At 41.0% G+C, this 19,315-nt stretch overlaps 1 protein-coding gene across 1 annotated transcript in view; it reads left to right on the top strand.

The window, feature by feature from the left end:
• Positions 1–19,315, top strand: part of LAMA2 (laminin subunit alpha 2) — a 489,326-nt gene that overhangs the window by 452,411 nt on the left and 17,600 nt on the right. The window contains exons 53-57 of the mRNA XM_054722564.1: positions 853–973; positions 3,044–3,211; positions 8,337–8,485; positions 13,684–13,860; positions 14,173–14,341. Of these exons, the coding sequence (XP_054578539.1) occupies positions 853–973; positions 3,044–3,211; positions 8,337–8,485; positions 13,684–13,860; positions 14,173–14,341 (784 nt within the window). The remainder of the gene's footprint in view (positions 1–852; positions 974–3,043; positions 3,212–8,336; positions 8,486–13,683; positions 13,861–14,172; positions 14,342–19,315) is intronic.

The raw sequence follows: 19,315 nt of genomic DNA, 5'->3' as shown, positions 1-19,315 counted from the left end.
ATTGCTTTTGACATACCACTAACTGTATTGAGCACTTACTGTGTGCTAGCGTATGTTTGTCCCTATTTTTAAAAAGTGGTAAGCTAAAGGTAAACATCCAGGTGTCATCTGGGTATAGAACCCATTTTCAACTTCATTGGAAAAAATTATAGAAGGCTTTGTGCCTTCGGTTGCTTTGTTTTGTTAATTGCTTCAATATAGAATAGAACTTTGGGGTCAATCTGCAAATCCAACTTTTAAGTATCTTTTTTTAAGACTATGTGATCCAAAGAATGTTTCTTACACTTTTAGCTAAAAAGCGTTCAAGACAAATATAATATTTTCTTACTCTTTAGGTTCACCCCCACCACCAAAAAAAAAAAAAAAATGTATCAATGAGAGAAATGTTTTATTTTTGAAATAAATGTTTCCAGATTTTTCTTTCTAAATTTTGAGCAATATCTTATTTAGCTTTTTTTGGTTATGTGGTTTGATTATGCCACCTACACAACTGTCTTCTCTTTGGTGAAGAAAGAAATACAGTTCATTATGCATAAGAAAAACATAAGAAGTCAGTTCATTCCTGTACCTTGTGCTATTTAAATGCCGTGGGTAAGATTATTTTTCAAAAGGAGAGGAAGACTGATTACAGAAAGATTGCTTCTCAGGATGGCGTTAACATCCACTTACTCCAACCAGTAGAAGGTGGAAGCGTGGTTTGCTGGGCACACGTGTGCGTGTGTGCACAGTTTGACAGACAAGCGCCTGCCTGTGCATCAGTTTGCTCTACTGGCTTGTGTCCTGTACTCACAGATGCTACACTGCCCTCGCCCTAATAATGCTGCCTTTGTTTTCCATGTAACTTTTCAACAGGCCAGAAGTAAATTTGAAGAAATACTCTGGCTGCCTCAAAGATATTGAGATTTCAAGAACTCCATATAATATCCTCAGCAGCCCTGATTATGTTGGTGTTACCAAAGGATGTTTGCTGGAGGTTGGTTGGTTTTTATTGGCTTCCTAAGTACATTCATATCAGATTTCACTTACTTAGTTTGGGTGCTCTTTATAGGGACCAACCCCTTGTTAATATGTTTTAAATTCCTACTGACCCTCGTCTTGTCTATGTGTAGATGATAAAGCAAGATTGAAGCACTTCTATAAATAACTGTAATCAACTGGGTTTAGGAGATGGTATTATGCAGTCCCTAAATTGTGAGCCAATTTCCCACATGCCTATACTTCAGATAATGTACTTATAGCATTAATCTCTTTTCTGGTTCTTTCTTCATTTCCAATGCTACTTTCCCCTTTTTTCTCATTTTTGTCATCTATTTTAGATTTATTTTATCTTTATGTGTTGAATACAGCTTGTCTGGAGTGTGTTAGGAGCTTACACAAAAAGCTAGTAATAATTTATGCCATCGTCATTAGTGCATAGCATCTTGTCTGCAGCTTGGAAGTCAAACCTCCTTTTCTTTGAAAATGGCACAGACTGGGAAGCACCTACAAAGTCTTTATCTTTGACATGACTGCAAAGTCCTTTGTTATCAGCCACCTTCAGTGTCTTGTCTTTGTTGCCAAAGCAGACCAGCAGCCCCTTGATTCCACTTGACCATTCTGCCCTGACTTTCAATAGGTGCTAACCCATAGGAGAGAGAAACACAGGTCCCAGCTCAGCTCTCTTAAAATATCTACAAGCAAGAGGCCAACAGTCATTAGCAAATATTAGTACGAATTTTATAGGAATTCTAAAAGTGATGAGCTTGTTTGCCAAAACAGTTAAATGTATCATTCTTATAAATTTTTAATTACCCTGATATGACACATTATTCATTCAAGCTGCTTCCTCCAATTAAAGTTATTTTAAAGCATTATGGCGGGAAATGAAGAGAGAACAGGGAAAGAGAGAAGAAAAATGAATGCATCACAGAGCCATACGGTTTAAAGACTGGAACAGAATGTTCAGGGTCTTCATTGTGCATAGCTATAGGCTCCAATTTGCAATTAGCCGTCGACATCCGTCCTGAGAAGCTTGGGAATAAGGAAGAAGAAGATGCATACAGGATTGAATTTCTAAGAATCCATACTGGCCTCTTAAAGTTTTTCTGAGAGTTTTAATCTTCCAAAGCCTAAGTCTCATTCACATGCAGAAGATATATACATGAGGATGGAAAACTGTCAAGAAAATGAATGGCTTATATGTGTGGAAATGATGATTCTGTAAAGGCACTTTTCAGTAACCGGGAATTATTTTGCAACTAAAATATGAGGTAGAAATTGGATGTAGATAAATATTGAAAAGTCTGCACAGTAGTTTCAGCTGAACTATCCAAAACTCTATGTTTTGAAAATTGGAATAGAAAATAGTTTATATATTTTACAATACCTGTGTCGCTTAACTGGAACTGAAACGCTGTGGGGATAAATACTCTGCCTTAAAGGATTCCTTGCTTTTACTCCAGCAAAATACAGGACTTTCTAAATGAGCATTTGAAGCACTCTAAATGCCCAAATACCTGGGCTTGCTTAAATAAGTCCTAACATATTCATAAAGGGAATTCCTCCTGCCATTAAAAATGATGATTAGCCCTGGCCAGTGTGGCTCAATTGGTTGGGTGTTGTCCCATGCACCAAGAGGTTGCTGGCTTGACTCCTGGTCAGGGCACATGCCTGGGTTGCAGGCTCGGCTCGATCCCCGTTGGGGGGCGTGCCAGAGGCAGCTGATCAATGATTGTCTCTCATCAATGATGTTTCTATCTCTCTCTCCATCTCCCTTCCTCTCTGAAATCAATAAAAGCATATTTAATAATGAGAATAATCTTTTCTATTTCATATCAAAATTTCTAGAATAAAAACAGGCCAGAATTTTTATTTTAACCCAAACTGCTCAGAATTTTTAAGTTAGTGCATGATATGGGATTTCTTCAGTTGCTCTTAAGCTCTCTATGTGACTATGGATCTTCATGCTTTCTAAAACGACCATGTATTTCATAACATTGTATGTACTGAGGAGAGTGCGTGAAACAGATAAATTAATTTAAATTTTCTTTCCTTTCACACACAGAATGTTCACACGGTTAGCTTCCCCAAGCCTGGTTTTGTGGAGCTGGCCCCTGTGCACATCAATGTGGGAACTGAAATCAACCTGTCCTTCAGCACTAAGAATGAGTCTGGGATCATTCTCCTGGGAAGTGGAGGGGCATTTCGGAGAAAACGAAGGCAGACTGGACAGGTATCCTCACACCTAGTTAATAATTCATTTTCCCTAATGCTTGTATAAAACAATTGTTTTATAAAGAGTTTAGTGAGGCATTTGGGGTTTATAAATTACACTTATATTTTTAGATTTGCATTATTTCCACTATCATCTTCTTAGGACAATTATTTCTGCTATTATTTTCCTACAGGTCAATTCCAGGTGTAGTCATACTTATATTTGCACCTGTGTTTCACACGGGTTTATCATATGCATACATAAAGAGGAAAAGCTTAAAATATATTCAGATGATATTAAATTTTCTCTTGTCTCTAAGACCAGGTCCTTATCAGATCTGTAGCTACCCATCTAGGGTTCCTTAAATTTAAATTTCTTCTAGGATTAGTTTCCCAGTTTCATTAGCCAACACGATGCAGTCCATTGGAGCCTAACCTGCTTTTGAACAGCCATTTCACAGAAGAGGAAATGTGAATAACCCAAAACCTATTTTATAAAAGTTCAACCTCAGTTGTAATGGGGGAAATGCAATTTCAGACCACACTGGACTTTATACCCACTAGATTGGTAAAACACTTAGAAATATGATAATGCCAAGTATTAGCTAGATATGGATCAAAGGGAATCCTTAATCACTACTGGTGGAAAGAGTAGGTTGTTACAGCCACTTTGGAAAACCATGTGGCATGACCTTGTAAAGTTGAACATGTGCACTCTCTATAAGCCAGCAATTTCACTCCTAGGTCTAGCCCCACATTCTTGCACATTTGCACGGTGAGATGTGAACAAGAATGTTCGTAGAGCATTTTTAATAATAGCACAAAAACTAGAAACAACCCAGCCGGAGAACAGATCAACTCTGGCATTTTTGTATAATGGGATAGTAATTAGTAGAAAAAAAGGAATAAATTATAACTAACATAACAACGTGGATGAATCTTAGAAACTAAATAGAATTTTTTAAAATGCACTATATACTGTATAACATCATTTTTATAGATTTCTAATAGGTTGGTAATATTAACCAACATATTGTTTATAGATATACATGTGAATTTTCAAAAATAATTTTTGAAAAGCAAGGGAATAAAATCCATGGTAACAAGAGTTGGCTAGGATGTAGAGAAAAGGAAACTTTTATGTACTGTTGGTGAGAATGTAAATTGGTGCAGCCACTACAGAAAACAGTATGGAGGCTCCTAAAAAAATGAAAAATAGAACTAACATATGATCCAGCAATCCACTTATGGGTATTTAAACAAAAGAAAGAAAAACACCAACTTGAAAAATATATGCACCCCCATGTTCATTGCAGCATTATTTATAACTAGAGGCCCGGTGCATGAAAATTTGTGCACTCAGAGGGGTCCCTCAGCCCAGCTTGCACACTCTCACAGTCCGGGACCCCTTGGGGGATGTCCACCTGCCAGCTTAGGTCTGCTCCCCGGGGGATTGGGCCTAAGCTGGCAGTCAGACATCCCTCTGGCAGCCTGGGAGCCCTCTGGGGATGTCCAACTGACAGCTTAGGGGAGTGGGCCTAAGCCACAGTCGGACATCCTTAGCGCTGTCGTGGAGGCGGGAGAGGCTCCTGCCACCACCACTGCGCTGGCAAGCCATGAGCCTGGCTTCTGGCTGAGCAACCCTCCCCGTGTGGAAGCCCCCTGACCACCAGGGGGCAGCTCCTGCATTGAGCGTGTGCCCCCTAGTGGTCAGTGTATGTCATAGCAACCCGTCATTCCAGGTTGTTCCACCATTAGGGTCAATTTGCATATTACCCTTTTATTAGATAGGATAGCCAAGATATAAAAGCAAGCTAAGTATTCATCCATAGATGAATAGATAAAGAAGTTATGGCATATATATAGTTAAATAGATATAGATACTCCTATATATAGGATATTCCTACTTTATATATGTACATATTCTTATTATATATATTCCTATTATATATATACTAGTGGCAAGGGGGGGGGGTGTCCCTCAGCCCAGCCTGCACCCTCTCCAATCTGGGACATCCCTCTCAAAATCCAGGACCGCTGGCTCCTAACTGCTCATCTGCCTGCCTGCCTAATCGGCCCTAACCACTCTGTCTGATGGCCTGCTCTCTCCCAACTGCCCCCCCTGCCAGTCTGATTGCCCCCAACTGCCCCCCCCACCAGCCTGCTCGCCCCCAACTGCCCCCCCTGCCGGCATGCTTGCCCCCAACACCCCACCCCTGCCAGCCTGCTTACCCCCACTGCCTCCCCCACCAACCTGCTCACCCCCAAATGATCCCCCCTGCCGGCCTGCTCACCACCAACTGCCCCCCTGCCAGCCTGATTACTCACAACTGCCCCCCCTGCCGGCCTGCTCGCCCCAAACTGTCACCCCCCACCCCCCGCCAGCCTGCTCACCCCTAACTGCCTCTATCTTGGCCCCGCCACCATGGCTTTGTCCGGAAGGATGTCTGGAAGGTCTCCCAGAAGGTCTCCCGGTCTAATTAGCATATTACCCTTTTATTAGTATAGATTCCTATAATATATATTTCCCATATATATTTTCTCATATGTGTGTGTGTGTGCATATACATATGAAATTTTGTCATTTCCAACACCATGGATGGACCTTGAGGGTATGCTAAGTGAAATAATTCAGACAGAAAGACAAATACTGTATGATCTCACACATATGCTAAATCTAAACAAAACAAAACAATGAGCTCATAGATACAGAGAACAGATAGGTGGTTGCCAGAGGCAGGGTGTGCAGGGGAGGCAAAAGAAGTGAAGGGGGTCCAAAGGTACCTACTTCCAGTTTTAAAACCAATAAGCCATGTGGATATAATATACAGCATGGTGACTATAGTTAGTAGTACTGTATCACATATTTGAAAGTTGCTAAGAAAGTGAATCTTAAAAGTTCTCATCAGCCCTAGCTGGTTTGGCTCAGTGGATAGAGCATCAGCCTGTGGACTAAAGGGTCCCGGGTTGGATTCCAGTCAAGGGCACATGCTGGAGTTTTGGGCTCGACCCCCAGGAGGGGGTGTGCAGGAAGCAGCCGATCAATGATTCTCTCTCATCATGGATGTTTTTATCTCTTCCTCTCCCTTACTTTCTCAAATCAATAAAAATATATTTTAAAAAATAGTTCTCATCACACACAAAAATTCTATACCTCTATATGACGATGGATGTTAACTGTACCTATTGCGGTGATCATTTCAAGTACAGTGTGTACAAATATCGTCATTATGTTGTATACCTGAAAGTAGCATAATGTTGTATGTCAGTGACTCCTCAATTAAAAACAAAGAAGAGGAAGAGAGAGCGGTCTCTAAGCACAGGCCCGAGGAAAGGCCTGTGAGAACACAATGACAGGTGGCTGTTCGTGAGCCAGGAATTGGGTTCTCACCACAACATCACCGTGTGGTGCCTGACCTCAAACTACAGCCTCTAGAACCTTGAGAAAATACATTTCTATTGTTTAAGCCAAACGATAAAAATAACGGTTTTTAAAAAGCAAGGGGATAAAATTCATGTTAGGGGTTACCTCTCCGTCAGGGAAGCTGGGAAATGGGATTGGAAAGAATCTCAGAGGAGAGGCAAAAGTATTGCTTTTCAGCCTAAGTGGTGGATTTTCAGGTATTCGTTGAATTCTAAGTTGTGATGTGTGTCCCTTGCATTGTGAGAAATATATCAAATAGTCATAATAAAAATAGTTTTTGAAGAGTAGAGGGAGGAAAAAAAGTGTTATTTTATCTCATTCCTAGCTGCACATAAGAACTAAATACATAATAATGTAAGTGCACTCCTAAATTCTTTATCTTTTAATCCTGAAAAGTAAAATTCTTTTCTCACTACTCCAAATCATAAGCTAGTTGTAATAAGAGGACCAGATAAAACATTCTGAAATAGACTTCCACTGAAGGACATTTGTCAAATATTTAAGCACCAACTGTTGGCTCCACATTTCTCCTCAACAAAGACTAAATAAATGGACTTGAATCACCAGCTTTCAGGATAGTTCTTAAAACAGAACAGGGTGTTATTAAAACAATTTAAATGAGACAATATTAATGACTATAGTACAAAGTGGATTAGAAGTCACATGTTAATGATTCGACATTTTAGTGATAATGAATATTTAGCTGTTAAAAGCTCATTGCAAATGCTATCTGAAAGAGGAAACAAGGTTAAACATTCCTGTCTGTTGTAGAAGCAATGCTGGTTACATGGACATACTTTATTTTTTCCAAGTTAACAGTCTTGATACCCATAGAGTTGTTTGTGATTATGTTCTGCTAAAGGAGTCTGAGACTAATTGAGTGAGTCGTTTGCAATGGCCCTTTGATGGATGGTGAGCGCTGATCCGATCCGCTGGCCATTTTGTGTTGGACACACAGCCATAGAGACAGCGTGGTCCCTCCGTGGAGACACGATGTGAGATCACACTGTCTCCACCGCCACAGGTGACTCGTGGAGGACCGAGTGATCAGTGTGCAGCAGGTGCCCATGCTCCGCAAGAAAGGGAGCACACGTGGCCTCAGCTTTGGGGACCGGGGCTGCGTTCAAGCTCCCTGGGGTTCCTAATCTGATCTCTAAGCCATCCTGGTTGCTATAGTAACGGCAGCAAGAAGAAAGCAGGCATGTTTGTGGATGGAAAAAATTGTCTTCCTTCTTCTTAAATGAGGGAGACAAGTTACATGTTGGTGATAGCAATCTATTTCACCAGCTCAGGGAACAAATTGAAGTCTAAACACTCAAAATGCCATGAGGTTGGGAGTCAGACCAGATTTCCAGGAGCCGGCTGTCCACCTGTGAATAGAAGGGAGAGGGGGTTTGGTTGGCACCCTTTGTTTCCTGGTGGGTTCTGTGAGTTAGAGACCCACCGCCTGCAGACCTGACATGGTCTGCATCGCAAATCTGCTTTGCAGAGATTTCGGTATTCATACACCCCCTTTGCACATCACCTCGCGGGCAGAAATGGTAAATGATTAAAAAGCTGTTTCCAGCTGCTTTCAATACTGTTGCTTAAGAAAATATTGAGTCTTCACTTCTCGGATAAGATCTCGGAGCAGATGAATCTGCCACCCTGTCAGGGAACCTCTAACGCTAAGTCAAGGGTGGGATTCCTCTTTAACCTTGGACGACCGTGTGCATTGCAGGCCTATTATGCGATCTTCCTGAACAAGGGCCGCCTGGAAGTGCATCTCTCCACGGGCGCGCGAATAATGAGGAAAATTGTTGTCAGACCGGAGCCGAGTCTGTTTCACGACGGGAGGGAACATTCCGTTCACGTGGAGAGAACCAGAGGGTAACAATCGCCCTGAGAACCTCCTGCCTTACTAACACGCACCTCTCTCTGCAGCGCGGGCCCCGGCTGGGCCCCTGTGTGCACGGGCGTGCGATGCATTGCCCAACACGCTCCGGTACCTCCATTTCTTCTCTGCCTTTCGTACTCAGAAACCTCATTTACCTTGGCCCTTAGGAGTTCCACTCTTAACATTTTTATTCTGTGCCATTCTCCTCTCCACCTTGGGGAAAAGCAAATGCATCTTCTGAAGCTGTAGATGAGCCAGCCGGGTTCTCCCTCCGCACCTCCCAGCTATTCCCTTTTCGAATAAGGTATGCGCACAGCGAACCGCGCACAACAGCTCGCCCGCGCCCGCAGCCTCCGGCAGCTGCTGTTGCATTCAGGTTCCAAAGCCGTGATGGCAGCTGCTTAGAAACCCGTCACCGATCCGGAACGTGCAGGGGCTGCAGGGCCGACTGAGCACTGCTAGGTGCATGCCTCACCCCTGTCCCCTCCGGGGTGTGCGGGGTCCCTGCAGAGTGACTTCGTGAGGGCGCAGCGAGGAGGGGGGAGAAGGGAAAGACGGCTGTCCTGCCATCAGGTGTGGCGGCTGCCTCTGTGGATCCGAGGGAGCCCTTGCTTCCCACCCTGAGTCAGGGAACCGGATACACATAATAATGCTGTAAGCTGAGCTCTCATTTCTTTGGAATTTCCTCATAGTTTCTTTATTGGGAAAGTCACCTGTGTTTTCCATCCAAATATTTATTATATGACAACTCCGAGTGGTAATTTCTTTAGTAGGACACTTAGAGACAAAGAAATCAGAAGCCTGGAGACGTTAGACCTCCAAACCAGCAACCCATGTATTAGATTGCAGACATGGAAAGAACTGGAAATCAAATCTGAAACCTGAGAACACAGAAAATACTGTTAAATGCGACAAAAGTATGAATCTGCAGCAGTTCAAATAAGAGGCTATTCTATTAAGACCTACATGTTCCAATTATCCTTTTGTGTGGATAACAGTTTGGATAAGTACTAACAATTTCTTATCTTTGCCCAACTTCGGTGGCTCAGTGGTTGAGCATCAACCCATGAACCACGAGATCATGGTTAGATTCCTGATCAGGGCACAAGCCTGGGTTGCGGGCTCAATCCCCAGTAGGGGGTCTGCGGGAGGCAGCCGATCAATGATTCTCATCATTGACATTTTTATCTCTCTCCCCTCTCCTTTCCTTTCTCTGAAATCAATAAAAACATTTTTTAAAGGATTTCTTATCTCCTAAGTAAATGATTCAGCTTTCCTTGGCTCACATTTTTATTATTATATAGAGCCTTAGGTTGTGAGCTGAATTGATGCTAAGCATTCTTGCAGAGTGTCTACTGACTGAGATGTTTAGAAACCATGATTAAGACAAATGAGGGATCAATATTTGGATAGAATAAGAACTTTTACTAATGTAATAGCCAGATATTGCAGTCATGGTCTCTGAGGAGAAATGCAGACTGAATTTCCTCATTTGGAAATGCTCTAAAGTACTGAGTTTACATGTCTTCCACAGCAGATTTCAGGTTCTTTGCCAAACTGTAATTTTTCTCATTGTCGGAAGGACTTTTTAAAGGCTTTAACTTTAAATAATTCTAATAAGCAAACACATATTTCAGGAATATAGTTGACCCCAAATCATCCAAAATGTCTTATTTTGTAGAGAAAGGATTCTGACATTCCCAAGTGCATCACTAAGGTGTCCTTTTAACAGGTGTTTCTTCAAGACGGGCATTTTATTATGCCAACCTCACAGCTGTTGGCCATCAATCCAACCTTTATTTGATTAAGCTGAGTGTATAGTACATCACTGAAAGCGGATCATTCAGTTAATTGGCCATATAAACAAACAGTTTTGCCATTCTCTGTTAATTAAAGGATAATGTATTGGACATATTAGTGCAGTCACTGAACTCATTGGCATAACAAGAACATATTTGCTATCCTAACATCTCATTCAGCACTCTAAGGTCAAAAACAATCATCGCCTATCCAGTAAGCAAGTGCTACAATTAACTGATTAACCAGAAATCCCTAATGATCCTAAGACCTCCACCTAAAAACATTTTTAATGCTTCATACCTATGCTATGGCATGTTCTGGGTCAAATACTAGACAAAGACTATGCCCTTTAATTGTTCTAAATGTATGTGACATCTGTATTAATATCCTTTCATTATGGATGAGGAAATATTAACTAACTTTCCCAAAATCACATAACATAAATAACAGAGCTAGGATATATATATGACTTTAACACCTCCAATTGTGCTCACCAATTTATTCTTACCCCTTTTTGTGACCTCAGAGATTTGTTCAACTTCATGTTGATTATGATACTCTTATTATTGTGGAAATATTTGTTTTCTCCCAACACTTCTCAGACCATCAATGTCAATTACCAGTTCTTTTCCTAAAACCCTAGATAAGATGGTAATTTTAATATCGTCTCACAAAATTATTGGACTTTCACCATATTGAGGTAAACTTTTCAAGATTGCACTTGGCCTTTTCTCTGTCTTTACCCCTCCTCCCTTATTCTCTCTTCTTTTCTGTCCCTTCATCTCCAAGAATCTTTCAGTCACTTTGGTACCCATTCCATGGTACTCCAGTGACCCCTGCTTCTATAGCTGCTTTGCCCTCTGGTCCTACTCCTGGAGTACACTGAAATGGCCAGTGATTCTAACTGGAAAATAAGTTAAACCTTAAGAGTCTGAAATAGATGCTTAGGCAAGTAGGTTTTCTCTTCTGTGAGAGCATTCTTTGGACAGGTATAGAATTAGGTTAAAGACCACTGGATCAGATATTTCAGGACTATGTTGGGTTTTCCAGAATAGGATCATGATTTGGACATGGGAGCCCAGATATTTCTATCTTACCATCTAAAATATGTTCAATGAAAAAAGCTTCAAATTTTATTTTTCATGTAAATTACAAATATTAGGGCACTTCTCTTAATACCTTCTTATACATATGCAATCCAATTGGTGGTTGTTTGAAAAAAAAAATCTTAGACCAATATCCAAACAAAGAAATATAAACTCCAAGAATCAACCATTGAAATGATAAGAAAATACAGCTGACCTATCATAAAACACTTTGTAATATAATTTTTATTATACTGGGAGTTTTTTGCACACATAGTAGGTCTTCAGTAAAGAGTTGTGGAATATATACTTGAAAAACAAGAAACATGTCAGAGTCATAATGGATACGTTAAGTCCCTCTTTACAAAAGAACTAAAATAATCTAGATTTGATACTCCTAGTGTAAATTCTAAGCAGGAGTTAGCTATATAGTCTTCTAGCAATGCCCTTATTAACTAATACCACCTTAGTGCAATCCCTTAATTTATGTTTTCCACTGCTTGAACTGTGTATTGGTATCTTCATTTTATAAATGAATGAAATGAGACTGAGCAAGATTAAATACCTGGCCCAAGTTCACACACTAATACTTAATTCCATTCTGTTCCTTCTGAAAGCTCATGTCATTCTACATCTCCACCATGTGATCTAATAAGAAAGGACCACTACTATGGTCCTTTGTGCAGAACCAGGCTAGAGAGTCTATGTCAGAAAGAGAAGAGCCTCTGGCTTTGAAAATTCTAATCAATAGCAGAGATTTGCTTTCCCAGGGCAATCTTTAATAGTGGCTTAAACCCCTCATGAAAAATCTTAGCAGCAATGCTGTATCCTGTTAGTAAGAGGATGGTTTTAGCAAAAGAACAGAAGGTATTTCGGAAAGGAGAGGGGAGGATTCCTCAGTGAGTGGTTTTCTAAGTCTCATAAAACCATCAGCATTCTTAGCAATGAGGTTGAACCTCCTGAACTTTGCCAACACACTCTTCCAGAGTCTTGTTAAAAAAACTATGTCATTTCCCCTTATGTTTCCTTTGAAACTAAATTCAACTTGCCTCCTCTATACCCCCCTGAACAATGACATTTTGAGCTACAACATAATCCATTTTCTTTCCAGTCTCTTACATTTGAATTGTCCCAACGAGGACCAATTTCACAATGCCATTTCAGAGCATCTTTGCCCTGACTTATTCTGTCTAGTTCTGTATATGGTTTTTTACTCCTGATAAAATCAAGTGAGATGGTATTTTAGAACTGGGTTTTCTACCTAGGTACCTTGGTTTTCTCCCCAGATATAAAGTACGATTTCATCAATCTGTGTATGATTCTCGGGCTAGTAGCCCACACTGATGTCTAATAGCCTCATGCTGACTAGGACTGAAGTTTAAAACCTGCTTCTAGAACAAAGAAAAAGCCCTGGCCATTGTGGCTCAGTTTGTTGAGCATCATCCAATGAACCAAAAGGTCCCCAGTTTGTGAGCACATGCCCGGGTTGCAGGCTTGATCCCCAGGAGGCGGCTGATTAATCAATGTTTCTCTCTCTCTCCTTCTCCCTTCCTTTCTCTCTTAAAAAAAAAAAAAATCAGTAGAACAAAAGAGAAAATGCTTTGGTCATTTTCATGATCAGAACTCCTTGTCTCCTTCTGATTCTTTGCCCCAGGATTCAAGGATGGTGAATAAGTAGCATGAGGTTCTCAATTAGTAGTGTGTGAGTTATCTCTCGTAAGCAAATTAGGGAAATTAATGAAACAGCCACTCGGGGGAAAAATCATTACAAGGAACAATTAGCTCGGTGTTCTTGCCTGCCTCTTCTATTCAAAAGCCAGCAGCTGCATTCTTTCTAAAATGCCCTGTAAGTGTCTGCTGTTGATTCCTGCAATCTAAGCTCTCAGGAGTACAGTTTGTCCCCTAGCAAGAAGATAACAGCTAGCACAAACCAAGAAATAGCCAAATGAAACGTGACCCCATGCTACGCTGAGCCCACCGAGCCTTATCAAATTAGACACTGCCACACAGAACAGAAGCTCACGTGTTGGGCTGTAGACCACTGTTGTCAATGCCACCAGAGGCTAATGTGGTAGCTACACCATTGCCTCCTTTAAGTAAACGCTCAGGGAGAGTTAACGAGGGAGGCAGAGGGATAGGAGCCTGAGAAGTGGTATCATTTGTTCAATGTAGAATACCTAATCATCAAATCTGGGCTCACTTGAAAGCTACAGGAGGGAGGGATGAGGGTGGAGTGAAAGGGTTTGGTATTCAATTGTATTGGACATTCTGTGTTTTATACTTGTTTCTTTTAAATGTTTTACCAGCATCTTTACTGTTCAAGTTGATGAAGACAGAAGGCATATGCAAAACCTGACGGCAGACCAGCCTATTGAAGTTAAAAAGCTTTTCGTCGGTGGTGCTCCACCTGAATTTCAACCTTCTCCACTCAGAAATATTCCTCCTTTTGAAGGCTGTGTATGGAACCTTGTTATTAACTCTGTGTAAGTGAATCTCCTTGCTACTAGTGTGTGTGTGTGTGTGTGTGTGTGTGTGTGTGTGTGTGAGAGAGAGAGAGAGAGAGAGAGAGAGAGAGAGAGAGAGAGAAGAGAGAGAGAGAGAGAGAGAGAATGAATCACTGTTGCATCCACACTGTCCAAAATCGCGGGGTAAAGAAAACAGTGAAGAGTTTCAGGTTAAATTATAAAAATTGCACAGAGGGCCAATAAAAAGGGGGAGGGAAGGTTTGATTAGATTATAAGGAAACAAGACCATGTAAAATAAGAAAATATTTCATTTGAATCCTGTTCCATTAGCCCCATGGACTTTGCACAGCCTGTATCCTTCAAAAATGCAGACATTGGCCGTTGTGCCCATCAGAAACCCCGAGAGGATGAAGATGGAGGGGTTCCAGCTGAAACAGTCATCCAGCCAGAGCCAGTTCCCACCCCGGCCTTCTCCACCCGCACCCCCGCTGTGGCACATGTAAGTGTTTACAGCCCACTGCTTCCTAATTCTTAAGTCATTTTAAGAAAGAAGATTATTCAGAATACTTACTATTCTTTATTGCCAGAATTAGAGGTTGGGTAACCTGCCTGTGAAAACCTATTTTCCTTATATATTCCTTGGATTACTTTTATTTCAACATCTGTCCTCCTTTCATTTCCCTGTTTATAAAATGGCGCATGTTTTCAGATGAAAAGTGAGAAAGCATAGAAATGTCTTAGGATCAAGAATAAACTCCACTTATAATACCACCATACAGAGGCAAACTATTTACATTTTATATAGTAGATCTCAATTTGGGATTCTGCTTTTAAAAATTGGCAATACAGGATCAAAACTGTCTATATAAGCATTTGTAGGTGTATGTGTCTGCGGGGGCCTGATGCGGCGGGGGCCAAACATGGCGGGGATCTCCCTTTTCCGCGTCCTGTGCAGAAAGAGAGATGAACGAACCGGTTCTAAGTGGAGGCAGCCAGGGATTGAGAAATATTAGAAATAAAGAGAGGAGAGATAGATTTGAAAGCTGGGGCTGGGTGGATCTTTCTGTGCCTGGCTGAGGCCACAGAACAGATCCAGACTGCAAAGCTGAGGCTTTATTTATAATCAGGGACAAACAAGGCAATTAACAATGTTCTTGTAAGTTTCACTTGTTTTGGCAGCACTTGCTGCCTCTCCCACAGCCCACTAGCTACCCAGGAAAGATCTAGGGATCAGTTACAGGATCAGGCTTAATTATGCTGGGTGGGGTCTGCCCTCCAAACGAACTTGTTTGTGATCCTGCCACAGGTCAGTCCGAGGTTTAACCCTATAACCGCTTCCTACATGTGTCCATACACGTGCATGCACACATACAGAGACACACAAAGTATTTTAGAGTATGGGAGGTGGAATATCCTTGTTTAGAGCATGGGCTCCAGAGTCTGATGGCCTGAGTTCAAATCTCAGCACTCTACCTGCAGTCTGTATGAATTTGGGAAATCTACTTAGCCAATCTATTCCTCAGTTTTCTCGTCTGTACAGTGAGGATTTATCAACACATACATCAAGGAGCTGTTATGCAGGTTTAAAAAGATAATGCTTGTTAAATGCCTAGCATATACTAACCACTTCATAAATGACACAATTACTATATAGCAATGATCATTATGGCTGTTTTTAAGTGCTTACTATGTGCCATCAACTACCTAAACAATTTCCACTCAATAGTATATGTAATTTTCATAGCAGAGCTAATATATATATACATATGTAAAATCACATTTTCAGTTGTGTTGATAAGAACTAGTTAGCCTAAGTAACTCACCCGCTCACTGACATGGCCAACAAATAGCGGGATAAGAATTTGCGCCAGTGGGTCTGACTCTAGAGTCTGGCTCCTTATCACTGCAACACTCTAAGTTTACCGTTGGTTTTACTACGTCCCCGTTGTAGACCACTTATAGTAGTTCCAGTTTTTCACTATTAGATACTCTATTCCATTGAACACTGTACAACAAACTCTCTCCTTCTCTGTTTCTGATTATTTTTTTAAAAATAGAATCTCTTTTTAATAGAATCTTAGGCAGTGAATTATGAGGCCAAATGATGAATATGCCTAAGGTTCTCAACACATACATCTGAACTGCTTTTTCTAAAGGTTATACCAATTTACATCCTCTCCATTAGTGTGTCAGAGAGTGCGGCTCTCACTACACTCTGACAACACATGCATCATATCTGCAATGCTTCCCAATGGATGGGTTGAGCCTTAGCTGGAGTGCAGATTTTGAAAACTCCTGAATGTTTTATTCTCTTCCTTAGTGTCCATGATGGAATAGGTAGGTCTGTAAAGAAGTGTGATCTTTGTCTCTAGAAACACTGATTAAATGAGAAGCTAATGATGATCTTTCAGGAAAACAAGTCATTTACTCCAAGTATCATTTTATCCTCTGTAAAATGTGGATAGTACACCTACCTTGCCTGCCACGAGGGGTTACCGTAAGAACCAAATGAGATAATATATGTGGAAGTCCTTTGAAAATAAACAAACAAAATTGAAACAGACTCATAGATACAGAGAACAGACTGATGTGTGCCAGAGGGGAGCGATGTTGGAGGACTGGGTGAAAACTGTGAACGGATTAAGAAGTACAATTTGATAGTTACAAAATAGTCACAGGGATGTTAGGTACAGCATAGAGAATATCATCTTTAATATTGTACTATCTAGGTATGGTGCCAGGTGGATACTAGAAATATCAGAAGGAACACTTTGTAAAGAATCTAATTATCTAACCGCTATGCTAAACTAACCCAAAACTAATCCGAAATAATATTGAATGTAAACTGTAATCTATATATATATATATAAGGCTAATATGCAAAATGTCCCCTTGGGAGTTTAACTGGGAGACTAGGAGTTCATCGCTCACTATGATGTGTGCTGACCACCAGGGGGCGACATGGAATGAAGGAGGGCCCCAGATGGCAGCCAGAAGGCCCTGATCAGCCTGATCGCTGGCCAGGCCTAGGGACCCTACCCGTGCAAGAATTTCATGCACCGGACCTCTAGTTGGAAAATAAAATAAGTTAAAGATTTGACAATTTATTTTATAACAAATATTTATACAAAGGTGAATAAGATCTCATAATTGCTACCCAGAGAGAGGGAGAAGCTAAGAGCCAGAGATTTGAGAAAGAGATATAAACATAAATCACACAGTAAGCAAATATGTGTGGAGGTCAGTCAAGATCCGTGCTGAGTGTGAGCTGCAAATAGAGCCCGCTGGCTTTCAAGATTGAACACTGGAAGCATGGCAGGAGACACATTAAACTCCATCCAAACAAAATGGCTAGTGGTACCTGCAAGTGTGAAACAGGTCCATCAAATGCAAATTTAAATATGTCACCACACTCTTATTTTTAAAATATTGTGATTGAAACAATATAAAATAATGATAACATACTTATGACATTATGTAAGAGAGGAAAACATTTTTAAGTCAGAGTTTATATTTAAGAATTTATTTAAGAATTAAGACTTATGACTTAATTCCTGAAGTGGGAACTGCTTATGTGTGAGTCTCCTGTTTGTTTTAGCACCATTGGTAGGAACCATCTCCTAATCTCCGTTCCTTCATTTTCTTCTTCTTTTTTAAATATATATTTTTATTGATTTCAGAGATGAGGGGAGAGGGAGATAGAGATAGAGACATCAATGATGAGAGAGGATCATTGGTCGGCTGCCTCCTGCATGCCCCTACTAACAGTTGAGCCCGCAACCTGGGCATGTGCCCTGACCAGGGATTGAACTGTGACCTTCTGGTTCATAGGTTGACTCTCAACCACTGAGCCACGCCAGTCAGGCCATTTTCTTCTTTTCACCATCACACACCTTCCACCAGCAACTTACAGCATGAGGACAGTTCCCAAATTATAGGGCAATTTAAGAATATCTTGAGAAATCCCTGCCCTGTGAAATAGATTATGTCAATCCTATTACAAACACCCATCAGAACACCATAGACCAGAGAGCATTTTACACGTATCATCTCATTTGATAGTGTGGTGGCATCTTCTCTTTATACTCTCTTTTATTCTTTAGCCCACTTAGTGCTGAAGGGAACATTTCTACATATTGTTTCTGTGGATGTTTCTCATGGAAGATGGCAAAGAATGGGGGTAAATAAGAGACTGGACATGTCGTATGGCTGATTTTTGTCGAAATGTGGCAAACACTCTGCAAGTATATGCCTGCATGGCCTGCATGGCTCCATATACAACAACCTGACTGCATTTTTTCACTTGGTTTCTATTAGAAAATTGAACTTAGTTTAGAACATGAGCACTAATAGAGCCATGTTAAGTAGCCATCAAGAGTCCCTGTGCTCTTAAGGGCTCTTGAGAGTTGGAGGGGAAAAGTGAGCAGAGAGGGAAAGAATAGAGCAAAGAAAGCTATTTCTCCAGCAGCTTTAATGCTACACATTTAAAAGCTAAGTACAGTCCAAGCTGAAGGATAAATCAATTGGATACCGATATGTATTTAAAGGGGAAATACACATTTTCTATACTGCAAGCAGTCTATTCAGGCATTAGTGTGCAAATGTTACTGCAAATGCCCAATACTTACCAAAAGAGCTCATGTGCAGGGAACTAACATATTCAGTTTCTCAATAAACAGCTTGAGTGGGGATTTTATATTTCAGAACGCTGAAGTCAGTGCTTCAAAGAGTCTCTTCCCCTTAGAACTCATCTGTAAAAAAGATCGTCACAAAGAAACACCCAACTTCTCACATGTGGTTTTAGCCCATATTTGTTACAGGGGTTATTGACTCGTGAAGACAAAAAAAAAAAGATGCCATTTTATCATCATTTGTCATTCGGTGCTTTCAAGAACAAAGGTGCCAGTTGTGATAAATGCAATTTAAATCTCTGCTCAGTACCGATCTAAACACAAGGAAGGCATATCCACCAGTCATATACTATCCTGAAGCCAAAACTCATTTCCAAATGTCTGCCCACAGCCAGCCGTTGGAATGACCACTGCTTTATCCTGACCCGAAGTTAAATGAGTGACAAAGGGAGAGTGAAGGTGTTCTCGCTCCCTTGCTAATCAGCTGCACTTTCACCTGGCCCACACGTGGCTTCCTTCATCACCCTCTCCGCCACTGCTTTACCCACAGGGCACCGCCACATTAAGACTCCCCACCCCACTCTTGTCTGTCCACAGCTCGTCACCTGCACAGCAGAGACAAACAGGAAACAGGCAGATCCTGTCCTTTCCTAGCGCCTTTTTCCTCATGGACTCGTGGTACTTTAAAGAGTTCCCACTAGGTGGCAGGATGGTAACATGTTGAGATTGATGAGCCTCTCCTGACAGGGAAATTTTTTTTATTATCGTTGTTGTTTTAACACATTTCAGAGATCAGTGTTTCCCAAATAACACAGGTACAGTATCACATCCATAAAAATGGT

This window comes from Eptesicus fuscus, chromosome 10 (assembly GCF_027574615.1).
Source record: "Eptesicus fuscus isolate TK198812 chromosome 10, DD_ASM_mEF_20220401, whole genome shotgun sequence".
Classification (NCBI taxonomy): domain Eukaryota; kingdom Metazoa; phylum Chordata; class Mammalia; order Chiroptera; family Vespertilionidae; genus Eptesicus; species Eptesicus fuscus.
This window is presented reverse-complemented; position numbering and strand designations above follow the sequence as displayed.